The following is a 19289-nucleotide window of genomic DNA, read 5'->3' as shown; positions in this document are numbered from 1 at the left end:
ACTTTACAGTAAGCCACGCTGGGTGTGTCTTCAAATACTTTGTGAGCCTTTCCAAAGCTTTTAAAATCACCACGTTGTTCTGTCAAACTGTTAGCATTAAGCTGTTTTGTAACTTACATGCAGGTTAATGAAAGGTATCTTTAAGACTTAAACTCCCTTTGAGGGGAAGACCCAATGTCCCGAAGTTCGTCTCATCTGTCGCCATGGAGACAGCTGCTTGTAGCCTGCTGGGAAACAGGAGGGAAGTTAAAGAGAGAGATCTGTTCTCATCAGGATCACAATTATATGTAGTCAATTGTTGGGGAGAGTAGAGCTCAGTACAGAAATGAATCCAAGTTGTCCATAGTACACTTTACGCTTAATGGTCCGACATATGTGTTTTTACCTCTCTGTATTTTGTTTCTTCGTACTTCAGACAGTGACTGGAACCTTTGTTCTCTCGGTCTTCACGGCTGTCCTGGGATCTCTGGGCTTTGGATACAACATTGGCGTCATCAATGCACCGCAGAAGGTAAAAATGAAGCACTGATCGCTCAGACGATGGTCAGAATCAGCCAATAAATCCTATACAAACTTGCCAAACTGGTGCTAATCTACATTACATCAAAGAAGGTGTGTTCAAAGGAGTTCTGTTGTTTAAGGCGGGAGGCCGTGACATTTTACCAGATGTCAACTCAGCTGTTCCTTGTATTTTCCTGATTTGATAATGTTGCTTCAAACGGTGCCAATGGTGTTTAGAAAATACACTTGGTGCACAAGATGCATTGATATAAATACAAGGGAGTTATGAAACAACAAAGCAAGTTTATGGAGCATCTTGTGTTTATGGAAAAACAGCAATGCCAAACCCTGTCTTGTGTAACTGCAAAAAGGGGTATTTATGCTTTGTTTATGAGGAAAAGGGGGGTTATTGGATTAGTTTACAGTCAGATCTGGGATGCAACATAGTGCTGTACAAACCTATGGAGCCTGTGCATTAAACACTGAATATATATAGATATAGATGGAGGCACACGATTTTTGCAAACCTGACATGCTCTTGCTGCTCATGTCGCAGCCACACGAGGTGTTCCAGAATGAAGGCATGCTCGGGTACTGCATGTAAGAAATATGTGATTTATGACTTCCCCTACATGCATGTTGCCCTATTATAAGGACTGGTACGTGTCAATAAATACTTGATAAATACGTCACATGAAACAGTGAACACATTTGTAGGACATTAGTGACATAGAGTCTTAGAGGTGAATGGATGCAGAGAACCCGAGCCATGTCAGCTGAGTTTCTCTGACTCGGTGTTGGCCTATCTTTACACTCAACTACAAACCCCCCCCCCAGCTGACGGAGTTTCACAGAGCCAATAAACCTAGAATAGAAGCTGAGCCGCTGTGTCTATGTGTGATGGTTTTGTCACCGTAACAATACAGCTGAGAGAGGCTATCAAGTGTTGGTTGTTGCAATACAAATAAAACATGTGTTTTAATAAACGTAACACATTTTATTTTCTGCACTTTGCTCAACTAATGGATTGTACTCCCATTTGTTTTACTTTTACTTTGTTGATAAACCCTTTGCATTTATTTCGATGCAGTTCCAGCTCATGAGCCTATATTCAAATACATGTGTATTTTTCTGAAATACAAACATGTTTTTAGGAACCTTATTCTAATAATAATAAGAAAATTCAACGTATTGTCATTACGTAGTACAGGTAGGTACTATGTAACAAAACCCATCCTAGTGTTAGGAGCAGTGGGCTGTCATTATGTACGGCGCCCGGGGTGCAGTTTAGGGAACAGTGGCTTGCACCTCGGCAGCACTCTTTCCGGGACTTGAACTGGTGACCTTCCAGTTGCCTATGGACTTCGCCACCACTGACCTATGGGTGGTCATAATAATGACATACATCCTATGCCAGCTTTTTGTATTTGTGCTTTACAGCTTTAAAGACACATTTTTGTCAACCCCGAAAAGGATTGATGCTTGGAAATCAGCCTTTGATGTCAATCAAATAATTAAATTTACAAATGCTGACTTTCAATCCCAGTTATCAGGGCCACAAACCATGTAGGCAGTTGAGATCCAGGGTAACATGTTTCCGGGTCTCTTCTCACCTTTGTACAGATCATCGAGCAGGAGTACAATTCAACATGGATCCAGCGGTATGGAGAGCCCATCCCAGCGGGGACCCTCACCACCCTCTGGTCCTTGTCCGTGGCCATCTTCTCCATCGGTGGCATGCTGTCCTCCTTCTGTGTGGGCTTCGTCTCCGAGTGGCTGGGCAGGTAGGGAAACACACAGGATGCAACAATGGTCTAGGTTTTCCTACTCAACTGTGGAGATATTTGTACAATGTTCTTTTAAATTAACCTGAGCCTATTCGGACAATTCAAAAATATTTGATATCCTCCATTCTTCAACTGGTTTACTACATTAAAATTGTACATTCAGGGTTTTTTAGATAGGTGAGTAGGACAATCAACAATATGCTGCCCAATACAATCCTTAGGCCCCATTTAGATTAAATGCATATTACTATTTTTATTATTTGTGCAAAAACAGAGATATATCAATGTAAACAGAAATGCCTTTAAACTGCATCGCACCTAAACAAACCTTGATTACCAGAATATTATAAAATGTACATACTGTATAGTTAATCCACTCAATTATTTTCTTTGGTTCTTTATTTTTGGACAGTCAGGTACATTTACAAATATGTCAGTGGCCAAATATTTGAGTCATGATACATCAGGGTCTCCTTTCCACCTCTGCATGGATCCAAAATGGATCCCAATGTCCAGCCTGTAGTCACTGAGGGGAAACTCTTCCCAGGATGTTCCTTGTCTTCCAAGCTTCCCTTTGTAACCTGAGCTGGGATATGAGCTGGGTTGCAGCCCACATTTTGAACTGACTGAAAGGGGATCCAAACAGAGCTGGCAGCATTGGGTTAGGAGGGGTTGTGGGGGCGGGAGCATTCAGCTTCGGTGCACTCAGGACAAGTACTTCCTAAAAAAGCAGCGGACATCGATTTGGCTGTTGAAGATAGTGGGAACTGCGTCGAACTCTGAGGTCAACGTGATTTAGATGCAACCTAAGTCTCCAGTGCACAAAGAAGAGTGGGTGGGTGAGACACAGTGGAGTGGGAAATATGGGGGGCACAGGTTTTACTGCTGTGCAGAATGATGTATGTGCAGAAGGCGACTTGAAGAATGTTCACATTTTTCACATAATCTTCTAAAATTATACGCACATTTTATTTTCCCAACATTTAAAGGATATAGGAAGAGAAAGTAGATGTCATTTTTCCAAATGTTTGACAGGGCAACTGATCATCGTTGTTGGTAAATAAACATATCGCCTTCATCACATCCCGTCTGGACTACTGCAATGGAGTCCTGTCCAGGTTCCCAGCAAAACCCTAGACAGGCTCCAATACGTCCAGAACTCTGCCGCCAGGCTTCTCACCCTCACCAAGCCATGGCAACATATCACCCCCACCCTCATCCACCTACACTGGCTGCCGGTCAAGTCCCGGATTCAGTACAAAACACTCCTCGTACAAGTCCTGTCCCTCCATACCCTCGCCCCCCAGTACTTATCGGACCTCCTCCATCCCTACACCCCTTCTCAGAGTCTGCGGTCCTCAGACACGGGCCTGCTCTCCATCCCCCGCTCTCGCCTCCGAACTGTTGGTGACAGGGCGTTCAGTGTTGCGGCCCCCACCCTGTGGAATGCACTTCCTGCCGAGATCCGTAATGCTGCCCCCCTGGACATCTTCAAATCATCATTAAAAACCCACCTGTTCACCCTGGCCTTCGGGCCCTAGCCCTTTTTTGGTCCCCCGGCTTCCTTTATTTTTTGTTTGCCCTTTGATTGTCTGTTTGTTTTGTTTGTCCACCATGTACAGCGGCCTTGGTTCCCTTGGAAGGCACTATATAAATATCATTTATTATTATTATTATCAGTATAATTAGTATTCAAAGCAGAGCAAAAAAGGCATGTCAGATCTTTAAAATATAATGATTTGATGATCAAAAACAATTTAATTGAAATAAAGTCAAATATGTCCTATTAAAGTCACAATTAACAATTACTATTAATATCAGACAAGGATTACGCTACTAGCGAAAGCCTTCAATATTGTTGACCAACACTGCTCTCTGGAGGCTAAAAGAGGTCTGTCTAATTCATTTATTATAACGTGTGTTAAAGACCCATTATATCTTTGTTCCAAATGCAAGACTCTCTCTGAGATCCTTTGAGTCAATATGTCAAAGTACAATTTCATGTCTGGGGAATTTCTACAAAGATGCTTGTCTGTGTTTTGCTCCAGGAGGAAAGGAATGCTCATAAACAACATGTTTGCCTTCATTGGTGGAAGTCTGATGGGGTTGTCCAAGCTCTGCGGCTCCTTTGAAATGTTGATCCTCGGCCGCTTTGTAATCGGTCTCTACTGCGGTGAGAGATCCGCTATTCTCTATTTTTCATTTGTTTAATTTACGTATTACTTATAAGTACATTGCAGTAACGGCTACTCTTTTTTTTCTCATCCAACCTATTCTCTCTGCAGGGTTGGCATCAGGCTTGACTCCGATGTATGTGGGGGAGATAGCTCCTACGAGTCTGCGAGGGGCATTGGGGACACTGCATCAACTGGCTATAGTCACTGGTATTCTCATGGCACAGGTAGGACAGCACACCCTGATATTAATGTTGCAAACATTATGAAACTTTTATTTCTTTTGTCTGCATATTTTTGGAATAGCCCTTACTTATTAGTATAGCATTAGTATAGTTTCATTTCCTATTCCCTCACACTTGATCCCTCTCTCTTTGCAGATCCTCGGTCTGGAGTCCTTACTGGGTGTTGAACATTTGTGGCCAATTCTGTTGGGTTTAGCAATCGTTCCAGCTGTTTTTCAGATGGCTCTTCTGCCTTTCTGCCCCGAGAGCCCCCGCTTCCTCTATATCGTCCGCTGCCAGGAGCACCAAGCTAAGAGAGGTGAGCAAGAAGCTAAGTGTTAGAAATATTGGCTGTAGAGATGTCTGTCTTCTATCGATCATAAAGGAACCAGATGACACTCCGTTTGTGGTGCTCGTAGTGCCACAAAGTACTTTTTAATAACTCTACGGGAATGTCTCTTTTAAAAAATCATGACCTGCCCATTTAAGAGAATCCACAAACCTAGACATGAGCAGTTTCAAAATGGCATTATTACCTTTTTTTTAACCAAACTGTACAAGAAAGAATGAGCTGCTTGTCAATTAGTTGATGCACACTTTCTTATGTGCTGTGGTATGTTTGGAAGGTGAACTCCAGTTGTAAGAAAAATAGTTACTACGTGAATTTCTTACAACAAGGGTCCGTTGATTATATTGAGAAACCGGATCCTTATATCAGGAAAGAGAAACAGCTGTTGAGTTTTTAATGTATTCTTTTCCTGGCCCTATTATATCTCAGAGAAGGCAGACATCTCTAGAGCCAATATCTCCAACCATGCTGTACTAGAAGACATCACGTAATATATCTGGGTCTGAATGTACTAGAACAGGTGTCTAAATGTCCCAAAACTCAAATAGAATATGTTAATCAAACATACAGACCTCTTAGATATCACGCTTTACATGTCTCCTTTGTGCAGGCCTGAGGAGGTTAACGGGGAGACAGGAAGTGGGCAGTATGTTGGCGGAGATGAAAGAAGAGAAGAGGAAGATGGACATGGAGAGGAAGGTTTCCATCCTGGAGCTCTTTCGCTCTAAGATCTACCGGCAGCCCATCATGATCTCCATCATGCTGCAGCTCTCCCAGCAGCTGTCTGGGGTCAATGCAGTACGTGTTATTAAATTCAACTTCACAGCAAGAAATATCACATTATTCTTGAATTTTTTTTGTTGTACAAATGACATCAATTCCCTTTGCATAGTCTCAAAAAGGAAAGTGAATTAGTGCTGTATAATATGGCGTCATTCTGATCTGATTTCCCCTCTGGTCAGATTTTTTACTACTCCACCAGTATCTTCATGAAGGCAGGAGTCCAGAGTCCAGTCTATGCCACCATAGGAGCAGGCGTGGTGAACTGTGCCTTCACTGTGGTCTCGGTCAGTAGCATATCTCTGATTTCTAATATCTCTACTGCTTCCTTATTAAATAATCTAAATTAATCTTTAGTGAATTTAGAATGATGAAGAAAACAGTCCTCTTATGTGATGGCCATTTCTACTGATCATAATTCCATTGTTGAGGTCTGCTAGAATAGATTTACATTGTTCAATTTTCCAAACTCACATTGGTGTCTCATACAGCATCTCTGTATAGTATGTGTATTCACTCTCTGTCCTAAACGGCTTGTTGGAGCGCCTGTCAATGAATCATATTTCAGAGCAAGCTAGGTGAAAAGCTAACTTAAGCAACCAAAGTAGAATATGTAAGGTTTACATCCAGTCACCTCCTGAGAATAATTCATTTTCTTGTTATTTACAGCTCTTCCTGATAGAGAGGATGGGTCGGCGGACGCTCCACATGTTGGGACTTGGCGGGATGGCCATCTGTGCCATCATCATGACCTTGGCTCTTGCTCTGTTGGTCAGTCTCTGCAGAGAAGCAATTATTCCTCTACTGTTATGGATGTTGTCTGTACAAACCACTGAACCTCTTTTCCTACCACCTGATAGGAGCGTGTTCCATGGATGAGTTACATCAGCATGCTGGCCATCTTCGGTTTTGTGGCCTTCTTTGAGATCGGTCCGGGTCCCATTCCTTGGTTCTTTGTAGCTGAGCTCTTCTCTCAGGGTCCAAGGCCGGCCGCCATGGCTGTAGCCGGCTTCTCCAACTGGACCGCTAACTTTATCATTGGCATGTGCTTCCAATCTGTTGCTGTGAGTATTACTTACCTTGATGATGTTGGGGATATTCTAAACAAATAAGTATGGTCTTCTCATTCTCTAACTGTAATCTGTACTTTTCCCCCATCCTCTTCCAGGACGCTACTGGGCCATATGTCTTCCTGATCTTCGCATCACTCCTCATCGTCTTCCTAATCTTCACATTCTTCCTTGTGCCAGAGACACGGGGCAAAACATTCGACCAGATTGCAGCAAACTTCCAACAGCGCTCTGCAGGAATGATGGATATGGACCTGGATCTGGACATGGATCTGGACATGGATCTGGACAAGCCTAGCACTGAGCTGGACTATTTGGGGGAGGAAAGCAACAACTGAGGGGTCTCTCTGTAGGGAAATGAGACTGTGTTTAGCTTGGGATGAACTGTGTATGTGGGCCTGACTCTAAAGCTTTATTTTCTGACATGTATATTGAGGTTAATTGATGTATTCATATAGATTGTTGTGCCAAAGCAGTGTTAAAGGTGTGTGATAAGTGTCCTTTCCTGGTACTACTGCAATATCGGGTTACCAATTGAGCCTTGACAAAGAGGAGACTACTGTAGTTTAAAGAAATAAGATGTACTTCAGAGCTAAGTGTCTCCATTGTTGAGGCATAGCCTGTGCGTGTGGTGGGATGTTATTCCATGGTGATGCACTCTGTGGCAATATTGACAGAAGACGGAGGTGGAGAGACTTGGGATTCCTGCACTTTATGTACAGAGACATCTATAGTTAATCAGAGTTTGGAGGTAACCCCCCCCCCTCCTTCAAGAATAAGATCATCAAAGTAGTGTGCTTACATACTTTGTACTCAAGCTGGGAACACTCCTGTGTAAATGCTACCGATTCAAACACAGACAGCATTCAGATTGTTATAATTTAGGGTTTGTCTGAAAGGGACGTAATGACATTTGGGTGTGTTTACTGTCCCAGAACTTAAAATAAGGCAACCCAAGCATTTCTTATGTGGGCTGCCTGAAATACTTTATTGCCAAACTGCAATTTCAAATCATGAAGTGTAGACCCAGCTAAAGCAATCACAACATATATTTCCGATCATGAGAAACGTATTGCACAACCTGCAGAAATGCTACTGTTAAAGAAATTATATTTTAGTACTCCATGTGTACATAGTTTTATTTGGTTGTTGATATTAAGGTATGAGGGTCTAAATGTTTCAATTCTTTATGCACTCCAGTGGTTGTTTGGTCGTGTAAACAGAAGCCTGATGCACTAGACGAGAGAGAGTTGTGCAACCAAAGGGCTGCCTGTATAGAGTAGATTATTATTCTGTATTTGTCTGTCATGTGTGCCGTTTATTCTTTATTGGTGTGTATCACTACCTTCTGAAGATTTGTATTGAGGTTGTTCAGTGAGGACCTGTTATTTGTATTATGAATTGTGATGCTGCTGTCAATAGGACGCTGTAAATAAGGTTACTGAAAACACCTGTGAAGGTCTCCAGTGATTTCTATATAGAATTATAAATTGTATTGCATTACGTAATCACATTTTTTTACAGAAATGCGGACAAAAGTATTCATATGTGCACCCTATTCACGAAGAAATAAGGGCTGTATCTTGAGATTTGCAAACATGATTTATTAATTAACATTTCAACTACTGACATTGCACATAATCCCCTCCAAAAGAAAAAGCACACACAAATAAGTAAAACAACAAAAATAAAGTTTCTTTTTATCAATCTATCCTCAACTGAGGAGATGAAGGGAGTAGTTGTTTTTTTAAGAATGGATTGAGGTGGCAACATAACTGACTCCCACAATGCACCACCAATCTAACACCTGCTTGGTTTTTCCCCTCTTCAACCAAATTTTAAAAAGGGTAAATAAAAATCAAGGTTGGTTCCTCTATAAACTACTTGATGCTTCCCGTCCAGCCAATTAAAGAAAACGCCTTTTTTTAAAGGGGGGTTGGAATAACTGGGCTACCAAGCAGATTTTCTATTATAATTTCTTTTAAAGATGCACTTACAATGTCTCAATATGCACACAAAACGACTTTTTATCCCCCATTTCCCTACCTCATCCCTTTCCAGAAATCAGTTACTAGACAGGACAAGACAAAACAAAATGAGAGGGGTGGGGGCCGGAGGTATGACAGCGAGACAGGGTGGGTTGGAGGAGGGAGGGTAGGGAGGGGAGAGCAGTGCATGTGTTCTGAAATAGGTCCAGTCCTCCAACCCTAGGAACTATGGAAAAGGAAAAAAACACATGGGAGACAAAGGGAATGAGAGAACAGCACAAGCACTATGGATTCTGGTGGCTTTGAGTTTGACACGGATAACGGCTTCAGCTACCAGTCAGAAAGGGCACGTTAAAGAAGTTAAGATATTCTAAATAAAGTAGGTTTTGGGGGACTAAATATGTTATGCTGCTGCTCTCATCCAGAACAGTACATTGCTCCACTCCCTTACTGGGACTCTGGTTCTCCGAGCTCAGGGCGAGCCGACCCCCCTGCACTTTTGGCAATACGCTGACGATGGATAAATACCTTATACAACCCAATTTCAAAAAATCCCAACTATCACTTTAACTTAGGTCTCCTCGCACTCCGTGTAAAATGTGAGCCAATGCGGCACCTTTATCTGAATAGGAACCCTGCAAAACCCCCATGTCCCCCACCCTGCTTCACCCACCTCTTACCAAGGGTTACAGGACTGTCCTCTCACGAGCATCACTCTGTTGGTGCTGGGTCTGTTGTAGCAGCTGCCTGCTGTGGCTAAAGACACAGGTTAGATATTAGTGTCAACACAACAAATTCTAGTGACCATACAGATTAGAAGAAAAAATTAAATGTAGTTTTAGCATCTCACCTCGGGTGATTTTGGCGGTTTAGGAGAGGTTTTAGGGGACGACTTGGGTGCTTTTGTCGTGGACTTAAGGTCACCTGGTTTGGACATCGGAGGAGGGGTACCAGGCTCGGATGCAGACTTCTCTGTATCATTCTGCAATAGCAAACCATGAGTTAAACCTCCGGAACGTTTTCCAAAATGGCTTTCAATCTAAAATACAATTGACCCAGTGAGGTTTGAATGATTGTATACCAATCAGACCACAAGGTCACATGACACCATTGAAGCAAAAGTGATTATTGATTTAGTGGTGCAGCCTCAGCCCATATTGTAAAACACTGCGCTGTCAACTACACTGATGACATCACTTCCTGTTTGAGGACAATTTTGTTTGACTTGAGGCAAGGTGGAGAACATACTTTATAATGTAAAATACATTAAAAAAAAACCTTTAAAGCTCATTTGTATGTGTTGCATTTACTCTGCACTTGCAAGTCGAGTTGAATTTATGAACTTTGAACTCTAAATGTACAATTAGCTCATATCTCACTTGATACTTTTAACACTCACTTTCGAGGTCGAGGACTCTGAGTTCCTCGTCCTGCGGCGTCTAGTCTGGCGGCGTTGTTCCTTTTGGTCCTCAGCTGCTTCTCCGTTGGTCTGGGGGCTCTCAGAGGCTTCCGGCTGCTTCACTTCTTTTTGCTCCTGGCTCTTTTCTGGAGTAGCCTGCTCGCCGTCTGTAGCCTGCTCAGCTGGTGGGCGAGGACGGAACGGTCTGTGACAGAGGACATGGAAGTCAAGCTTTTCAGTTCTGTAGTTCACAAACATAAAAATGAAAACGTCATGTCACCTGCGGTACGGGCGCCAGAATCTGCGCTGCTGCGGTCGCGGTGGCTCGTCGCACTCTGCCAATCCGTTCTTCTGTTCTCCAGCCTCACCCTGAAAGATGAAGAAGCCAAAACTGTGTTTAATAAAAAAACTGTCACTTATTGAACTTTGGGATTTCGTCAAAAAAGGTTGTGGTCGTTTTCCCTTGTGCTAACCCTTCTCTTTCAGCTTACCTCTTGTGCCTCTGGACGTGGTCTACGGGGCCTCCGACGGCGCTGCTGAGGTTTCCCTGCATCGTTTTCTCCTGATACTTCGCCCTCAACAGCAGAGGACTGGCTCTCTGCTGTTTTCTCGTCATCAGGCCTTGGGCTCCTGGGGAAGAACCTTCGACGGAAGCGGCGTTTGTTGGGTGCGTAGCGGCTACCTTTGACAGGAACACCGCCCGGACCGGTTACATTGGCTGCTTCTGAGCCCTGTGGGACACCAAGGCAATGGAAAATTTATAGAAATCAACTCATCTTAAACTGTTGTGATAATGCCATACTACAAAATGGATCCCGAGATTCTCACCTTTGCGGCTTCAATCACATCAAACTCTACTACCTCCCCGTCTCCGACACTGCGGAGGAACTTCCTGGGGTTGTTTTTCTTGATCGCGGTCTGAGGAGACAGATTTAACATCAAATAATGGTTCCAAATAAAGCCATGTACATTAATTCAAAAAGACCCTTTACCTTACCTGATGTACGAACACATCTTCTTTGGTATCATTTCTGTGAGAAATAGAAACTGATTAGCTTTGGCATTATTGAGGACAGTTACAGAAAACTTGAAGATGCACTAAAATTGTAAAGTAATGCAGACAACATTATGTTGAGGAAACACAATACCTGTTTATGAAGCCATATCCATTACGCACATTGAACCACTTCACTGTGCCTTGGACCAAGGTGGCTACAATAACAGGTAGCACATGATTAAATATGTATTGCAGTCACATTTCACATAAGACATTGTTTTACAAGCATTCCAAGAACACAATATAGGCATCTTCTTATCTTGCTTATATCAATGACAGCCTTGCTTACAACAAGAAAAGGCAGAGCTGTGTGTCAATCATTAACAGAAAGACTTTGAAACCTGGTCTGCACTAGGTCACGAGGAAGGAGGGGGGGGGGGGGGGGGAGAATGCTAAACAACAACGCTATGTTTCACCTCGGTGGTCACAAAAATATGAATTTTGACAATCACAATTGAAGATGCTCTTGAAAAAAACGTCACCTCAATGCATTTAATTGGAACCTTAGCTTATCAATTAAATCATTTGCACCTGTGAGGGTGCGCGTGCGCAGGCCGGGTGGCAGCGCGAAACAGCTGATAAAAAAGGAGATGTACGTCATGTGTTCAAACTGTTAAACAAACTTAAATAAATATTAAGCATTTATTTTGTTTCCTTCTTAGTGTAGTAAACAAAAAGGAAGCTGCTTTAAAAAGGTGCGCAAAAAAGTAGGAAGAATCAGGTGTGCTAGTGCTCTAATTTTGGGTAAACTATGAACCAAATTACATTAAAAGTCTGCCAACAAAAGCACCTACGATTTGTTTTGTTTCACAGTAGAAGTCTGAATTTGTTTGGTATTGCTTCCTATGTGTTAAACTCAGGACACGTGTTTCTCCAAAAACGCAACACAAATGATTGATTGGCCTTCATACTCTCCATTAGTTGGCACTTTTTAATAAACATTACCTTGCAAAAGTTGACACTTTTTAAAATACAACAACAGTATTACACACGAAAAAGTTTTATTTTACATGAGTTGAAAAATGATGCTGCCTCAACATAAATCTTTTTATCCGACTCATATCCATAAAACATGGATTCAAAGTCAAGATTAAAGAGTGCTGAACCACCTGACCCTCACAGATCTGTAGGCTATCAGAAGGACTCTCTTCACCCACCTATGACTTTTCTCTCCGGCTGTGGCTGTGGCTCTTCCTCCAAGGGGGCAGACAGTGGAGCGCTCTGTGGTTCGGGTTCGATCATGCTCGCTGTCGGATTACTTTACTATCACTCCGCAGTCCCCTCCCTCCGGCTCGTCGCGAAACTTTTCTCTCCTTCTACTTCTTCTTCTTTGGGGTTTCCCGGCAGCTGGCCTCCTAGGCGTTGCATTAGTGCCTCCCTCTGGATGTGGTCTATAAGTACAGGGGCTCACATCAAACCAAATAGCCTATTTTCTGCCCTTTCTTTCCTCTGGCTCCACACTGGCCTGTCCTGCACTTTAGAGTGTACTCAGAAATATTGCCATTGTATAATAATATATCAAAGTTAAATGAACCCACTTAGAATAATAATGTATCATACAAACATTACAGAGGTAGGAAGTAACTATAAGTACATTTACTCAAGTACTATACTCAGTGCTTGAATTGGAATAAAAAAGGTGCCAGTACTCTAAATCAGCAACAAGTATTTGGCACAAAGTCATAGTATATCCTATAATGCTGGTGGGTTTGTCTCTTTACTGTATATTTTAGAAAGGCTCACTGTACTTAAACAAAATGACTCAGGGTGCATCTGAGATTAGAGGGGGTGCAGTGGTAAAGTGCTAATATTGAAGTTAGATGCATCAATCTGGTGCAATTTGAGAGCAAAATGAAGAGATATATGGATACCTCTCAACATCCATAAGGAAACAACTGTAAACAGATTTACTTTTTCTTTATGGATATAAAAGAAAGTAAAGCTTGATTCCTACTGGCTGGTTAAATGACTCCTCGTCCCTGAGGCCACTACCAGTTTTTTGTGCCATTTTGCTGGATTTATTTGTCAATAGTGTCGCTGCACAAAGTGATAGCCCTCTAGTTTAAATCTACTACCCAAAAAGAAACATATGGAGATGGGTTACTATTTTAAAAAAAATGCAAATCTATTTGGGAACAGTGGGGCCGGGCCTCAAATCCTATAGGGGGGTCCGGGGGCATGCTCCCCCGGTAAGATTTTTTTTTAAATGTTGGACTTAAATGCATCAATCTGGTGCATTTTGAGGGGGAAATAAAGAGACTACACCCATATGAAACAAAAATGTATACATTCAAATAATCATAAAATCATAAGTACATGGCCATAACCAATAACATACAATATCCAATATGAAAAAACATTGAAACTTGTTTATTTATTTGTTTTTGGTTCATTTATAGTTGTGAGTGTGTCTGGGCTCCTGAATCGGCCTCTCCTGTCTCCCTCCTCTCCCCCTGCTCCTCTTTGAGGCAACAGCAAAGACTAGTTTTAGCTCTCAACAAGTTTATCTTACCTTTTTTCACCTAGTTAACATTTTGTTTGTATTATTCATGCATATTTTACTAATCACTACCCCCTCAAATGGAAATATGTGTTTACATAAATGGTGACCGAACCGTTTGAGACCCACTGAGATAACTTAAACTAAGTTAACTATCTAAAGACTCAGACATTAATTTACCTCACCAGAGCTGTAGCTCCGTATATCCGTTAGCGCAGCTAGCTAGCACCATGCTAACAACAATACACGTAACCGGTGCGCGTGCTTTCTCGCTCGCTCGCGCCAGACATACACCAACACACACCCTCCCGAGCTTGAATGACACACAGAGACCAATCGAGGGCATTAGTATGATCTGTATGAAAGTGGCAATGTCGGCAGGCCACGTCATGTAGACAGCCAGTCACCCTCTGTGAGGCAGTGTCAGACCCACATTTGCGCTGCGTTGCGTTTACAATATATACGTATATTGCCGGCGGCTGAGTACCGGCATTTTACTGAGTACCGGTAAGAAGTGCCGGTACCACATGGGTAAAAATCAGAAGTGCCGGTGTTACAGTATAAGTTGAGTCATGACAACTGGCGACATTCTATTATTTTCGTCATAGGAATCCGGGGCGTGTACATTGAGGACCCATTGTTGACTTACCAGGAAAGAAACATCGTTTGTCGTTTACGTTCATCTTTTGCTATATCTGCCTTCCTAAGATCACTTTGCTGCACATTCAGTACTCGTATGTGAGGTTGTGGGTGAGAGTCCGATATCGTGAAGCTTACAGGGAGGTATCGAACATTACAAAGTAGGTGACTGTGTGGATGCCTGTTCAAAACATTGCAAACTTCAATAAATCATTTAAATTATATATTTGTGTCCGACTTTCATTTGTTCATCGTTCTTAATGTGATGTATAGTAGCTTTGATAGCTGTCCATACCTTCAGACAGCCTAAAAGTAAAACACAAGTTGTTTATTCACAGCCCGAACGCTCATCGAGATGACTGGATCAGTCATGACAACTTGTGATCAGCTCCGATTAAATTGTGATATCAATTCTGTAGCTAACCTCCAGGGAGCACGTTTATTTTATGAAATAAACGTTAAACGTATGTGCTTAAAGGCATAATAGAACTACCGTATTATATGTATTCAACTTGTGCCCCGCTGGACTTACTTTTCTGTGGTTTACCGTTACTGTGACATATCAGTATAGCCACGGAAGATAGTTTGTGTGTTTAATTCCCATGCATCAAGGTTATTTTCATGTATGTAATTGTTTTTCCTGCACAGTGTAGAGTCTTGTTGTGATGAGAGGGATACAGGTATTTCATAAAATAAACGTGCTCCCTGGAGGTTAGCTACAGAATTGATATCACAATTTAATCGGAGCTGATCACAAGTTTCATGACTGATCCAGTCATCTCGATGAGCGTTCGGGCTGTGAATAAACAACTTGTGTTTTACTTTTAGGCTGTCTGAAGGTATGGACAGCTATCAAAGCTACTATACATCACATTAAGAACGATGAACAAATGAAAGTCGGACACAAATATATAATTTAAATGATTTATTGAAGTTTGCAATGTTTTGAACAGGCATCCACACAGTCACCTACTTTGTAATGTTCGATACCTCCCTGTAAGCGTCACGATATCGGACTCTCACCCACAACCTCACATACGAGTACTGAATGTGCAGCAAAGTGATCTTAGGAAGGCAGATATAGCAAAAGATGAACGTAAACGACAAACGATGTTTCTTTCCTGGTAAGTCAACAATGGGTCCTCAATGTACACGCCCCGGATTCCTATGACGAAAATAATAGAATGTCGCCAGTTGTCATGACTCAACTTATACTGTAACACCGGTACTGCGTACCGGTGAGTACCGGCCCAATTCAAGCACTGACTATACTTAAGTACAATTATTTCCATTATTTTCCATGTGTTGCTACTTTGTATTTCTACTCCACTCCAATTATTCTGTAGCGTATAGTTCCTTTGCGGATTTGGATTGATAATGTGAAATGTGAACACTTAAAGAGCCTGTGACACGAACCCAACAACTGTTGTGCAATGAAATAGTGGGCTACTAGTAATCTCGAACCGTCAGTTTAAAAAAGAAAAAGCGATACCGTTCCGATAAATATCAATAATTTCGAACATCGCGGGAAAATTCCTTCAACTCATTTTGAGGTTTTGGGGGAAGCCGGAAGTGACGTCAATGCGGGAACGCTTCACTGTGCGGCGAGAGAGCCAAACACGGACAAAGTGTGTTGTCATGCGTAGAAATGGTGAATTACTGAGTTTAGGCACGTTAATAACGTTTTAATGAAGTTGACTACAGTATATTCATATTTGTCAGTGCTTTCATGTCAATTCGGCGAACATATGATACATTAAATGATCGTGAGGATGATGATTTAAAGATCTTTTGTTTGAGCCGGTCTGCATTTCCTGATGAGAAAACAAACCTTAGCTTTTTGCAGTTGCAGTCAGTGGTGTGGTGGGCGTTGGACGCGGGGGTACGCCGTAACCCCACTTATTTGAAGCATGATTTCTTTTTTTAATAGTCTAATTAATACATCTAAAATCATTGCCAGTGTTATCAGTTGCAAGTGTGTATTTGTTGTAATAATGACGAAAACATAACAGGCAGATTTCACAGTAATTATAATAAAACGTAGCTCAAGCATTTATGCAACTTGATTTGAAGCGTGTATGCTTGAGGGGCAGCAGAACTGTGTATGTAGGGTGACCAGGTGTCCCGCACTGTGCGGGACTGCACACACAGCATTTTTATTATTTGTCCCGCGTCCCACACATTGAGACTATGTCCCGCATTTGAGTGATAGTCGCGCCAGAAAGGCCGGATCGGTTCGCTGACAGCCGGCACCGCCCTTTATTATTATATTGTCTAAACGGCATCATGTAAGTTGCACTGACAGGCGACACAGAGGTCCCCAAGCCCCCCCCCCGTTGACAGTTCACGAGCGCGTCCATAGTGTCTCCCGTCCACCCACAACCCCGTCCACCCAGTAAAAACATCCCTACTACACCACTGGTTGTAGTAGTACACCAACATGGGTTAAAAGTGTGTTTTTTTTTACCACAATGTTGGGGAAATTAATGGATAAAATGCACGGATTATTATTATTATTCCCACTCCGATCGGGACACTAGGTCCACCGTTTCCCCGCAGCGAGGCTCCCCCGTTGACAGTTTACGTGGGCTGGGCTGGGTGCAGTGGAGGACTGGCCATACCGAAGTGGGCCGGTCGGATAAGTCACTAGCACATCCCCCACTCCCCCCGTTGATAATTTACTAGTGGTACCGAAGTGGGCCGGTCGAGAGTCCCGGGCTGATTTTTAGCCAGTCCACCACTGGCTACATGACCGTATGATCGCCCATATTGACGCACCTAATTCCTAAACTTCTAACAGATACAACATAAACCGATCCTTCAGCCTCATATGAGCTCTCAGACACGTTCAAAATTAAACTGTCATCGCTGTCTGAGCTTGCTGCTGTGTGCCCCATCGTGCGTTGACATGCAGATGCTGAGATCCTGAACGGTGCAGCTGGAGCGCTGTGCCCGCAATGACGTCACACATAATTTGGCGGGACTTGAAAAATCCCCGAGAAGATCTAGAAAATTGTCAACATTGAAGGGCAGATTAATGGTTATCGAAGTACAAATATCCAAAATTAGTTCAGTAACGGTTTTCAAGGGGACAATATTTACTCAAATTGATGGGTTTGGATGATGAGGGAAACTCGTGTCACAGGCTCTTTAAATAAGCACTTGATACGTACTTTTACTTTTCCGTAATTTAAGTATATTTTTATACTAATACTTTTGTAGACATCTGAAACATGAAAAGGGCCCTAGGCTAGACACCAATTATTTGTGAGTTTCTTTCATGATATATTATTGGTAATGTGCAATCTTAGTTTCAGTGAAGCATGATGCACCTAGCGATTAATGTACTTTAGTCAAATGTACAACATTTCCCTCTGAAATGAAGTTAGCATCAAATAAAATGTTCCTCAATATGAATTGCTTCTTCAGAAAAGTGTTGTTTTTGACAAGGAGGGGGAAGGGAAGACATTGTTGAGTAGAAAACATCTTGATCAGGAAAGGTGTCATTAATAAGGGCTGTTATTGAGCTCTAAAGGCTTGCTGTGGGTGATATATGAAGTTTCATTTGGCATGATTAAAGCAATACATGAATTGCTTATTTCAGGTTACAATAGCTTTGCAATTTAACTGGCCTACAGCGCTGAGCATAGGTCATCTCCTCTTTCATGGCTCTACATTTAGCAGCAGTAAGAACTGCCATGTTCATCAAAACCATTCTTTGTAGCAATGTGTCTGTATAGAAATAAAGACACTAATTATAAGTGTAATTATTATTAGCAGAGGGAATTAGAGGAGCACACTGACATTTCGAAGATGCAGGGCTATTACAAGAAGAAGATATCATGTTAATTGAACTTTCTTTTGGTCAATGGAAAGTCCTGTACATAAACTGATATGCCTTGTGCTTTCACTACATCTGGATGATAACTGTTATACTTTAATATGCAAGTAAAAGGCTCTAGTGTCTCAGACATATGGCAGCTAAACTCAACCACTTTATTTTATTTAACAAACCAAATACTTATTAAGAACATTTAGTAGAAGCTCCATGCAAATTAAATGAATCCAGAACACCTGCATTTTCAAGCTGCACTAGAATAAAAAGCACCGCATACAAATTGTTGAAGTTTGTCTCACGGGCATTAGAGCAGCGTCAAGCTAAGAAGAGAGACCGGAAACGTTCCAACTGCACCTTCAAAATAAGAGTATATAATTACGTCACTGTTTTAGCAGTCTAATGGACTTAAAAAGTTAATGAGTGAAAGTTGACTTTACCTTCCAAATATATTTGTAATAATACATTACAAATATATAAAACAATAATCAGAATAATACAAATTATTATTATAGATTATAGATCATTGGAAATGTCTAACGTTAAAGATTCTCTATGTACAAACCACACAATTCTGGACGACGATGTAAATAGATAAAAAGGTGTGAAAGAAGGTCTCTTAGCAATGACTGATGGGTCTGTAAACAGTAGCTTCCTATCATCAGGGAAAAAGGCTCATGTTTTTATACGTTCCTGTTGTATGAAGGACATTTAAAGGTCCCATGTCATGGCCATTTCTACTGATCATAATTCCATTGTTGAGGTCTACTAGAATAGATTTACATTGTTCAAATTTCCAAACTCACATTGGTTTCTCATACAGCATCTCTGTAAACTATGTGTATTCTTTCTCTGTCCTAAACGGCTTGTTGGAGCTCCTGCCCCCCCCCCCCCCTCCCTGTGAGCCCAGGGGCCGTATGCGAGAAAGCGAGACACAGCCCGAAAACAGCCTGAGCAAACACACCCGCAGCCTGGCTGGGAGTTTG

The 19289-nt window shown here is 41.9% G+C and overlaps 2 protein-coding genes across 2 annotated transcripts in view; one reads left to right on the top strand and one right to left on the bottom strand.

Annotated features, from left to right (window-relative positions):
- The window catches only part of LOC307033098 (solute carrier family 2, facilitated glucose transporter member 4-like), a 10318-nt gene extending 1726 nt beyond the window's left edge, over positions 1 to 8592 (top strand). Inside the window, exons 2-11 of the mRNA XM_079671370.1 lie at positions 416 to 511; positions 2125 to 2285; positions 4337 to 4461; positions 4574 to 4689; positions 4843 to 5005; positions 5646 to 5833; positions 5998 to 6102; positions 6485 to 6586; positions 6676 to 6879; positions 6984 to 8592. Of these exons, the coding sequence (XP_079527496.1) occupies positions 416 to 511; positions 2125 to 2285; positions 4337 to 4461; positions 4574 to 4689; positions 4843 to 5005; positions 5646 to 5833; positions 5998 to 6102; positions 6485 to 6586; positions 6676 to 6879; positions 6984 to 7223 (1500 nt within the window). The 3' untranslated portion in view covers positions 7224 to 8592. The remainder of the gene's footprint in view (positions 1 to 415; positions 512 to 2124; positions 2286 to 4336; positions 4462 to 4573; positions 4690 to 4842; positions 5006 to 5645; positions 5834 to 5997; positions 6103 to 6484; positions 6587 to 6675; positions 6880 to 6983) is intronic.
- Positions 8593 to 8928: 336 nt separating this feature from the next.
- On the bottom strand, positions 8929 to 12703 carry LOC307033107 (uncharacterized protein). The gene is made up of 10 exons (XM_079671391.1): positions 12487 to 12703; positions 11421 to 11484; positions 11270 to 11303; positions 11101 to 11190; positions 10764 to 11003; positions 10553 to 10641; positions 10273 to 10477; positions 9724 to 9855; positions 9554 to 9629; positions 8929 to 9099 (listed from the first exon to the last, which is right to left on the bottom strand). Exons 1-9 carry the CDS (start codon positions 12569 to 12571, stop codon positions 9585 to 9587), a joined length of 984 nt encoding a protein of 327 aa, XP_079527517.1. The 5' UTR covers positions 12572 to 12703; the 3' UTR covers positions 8929 to 9099; positions 9554 to 9584.
- Positions 12704 to 19289: the final 6586 nt, after the last annotated feature.

Source organism: Notothenia rossii, assembly GCF_949606895.1.
Source record: "Notothenia rossii genome assembly, chromosome: 3".
NCBI classification, from domain to species: domain Eukaryota; kingdom Metazoa; phylum Chordata; class Actinopteri; order Perciformes; family Nototheniidae; genus Notothenia; species Notothenia rossii.
The sequence above is the reverse complement of the archived record's forward strand: the minus strand, read 5'-3'. Positions and strand labels throughout refer to the sequence as shown.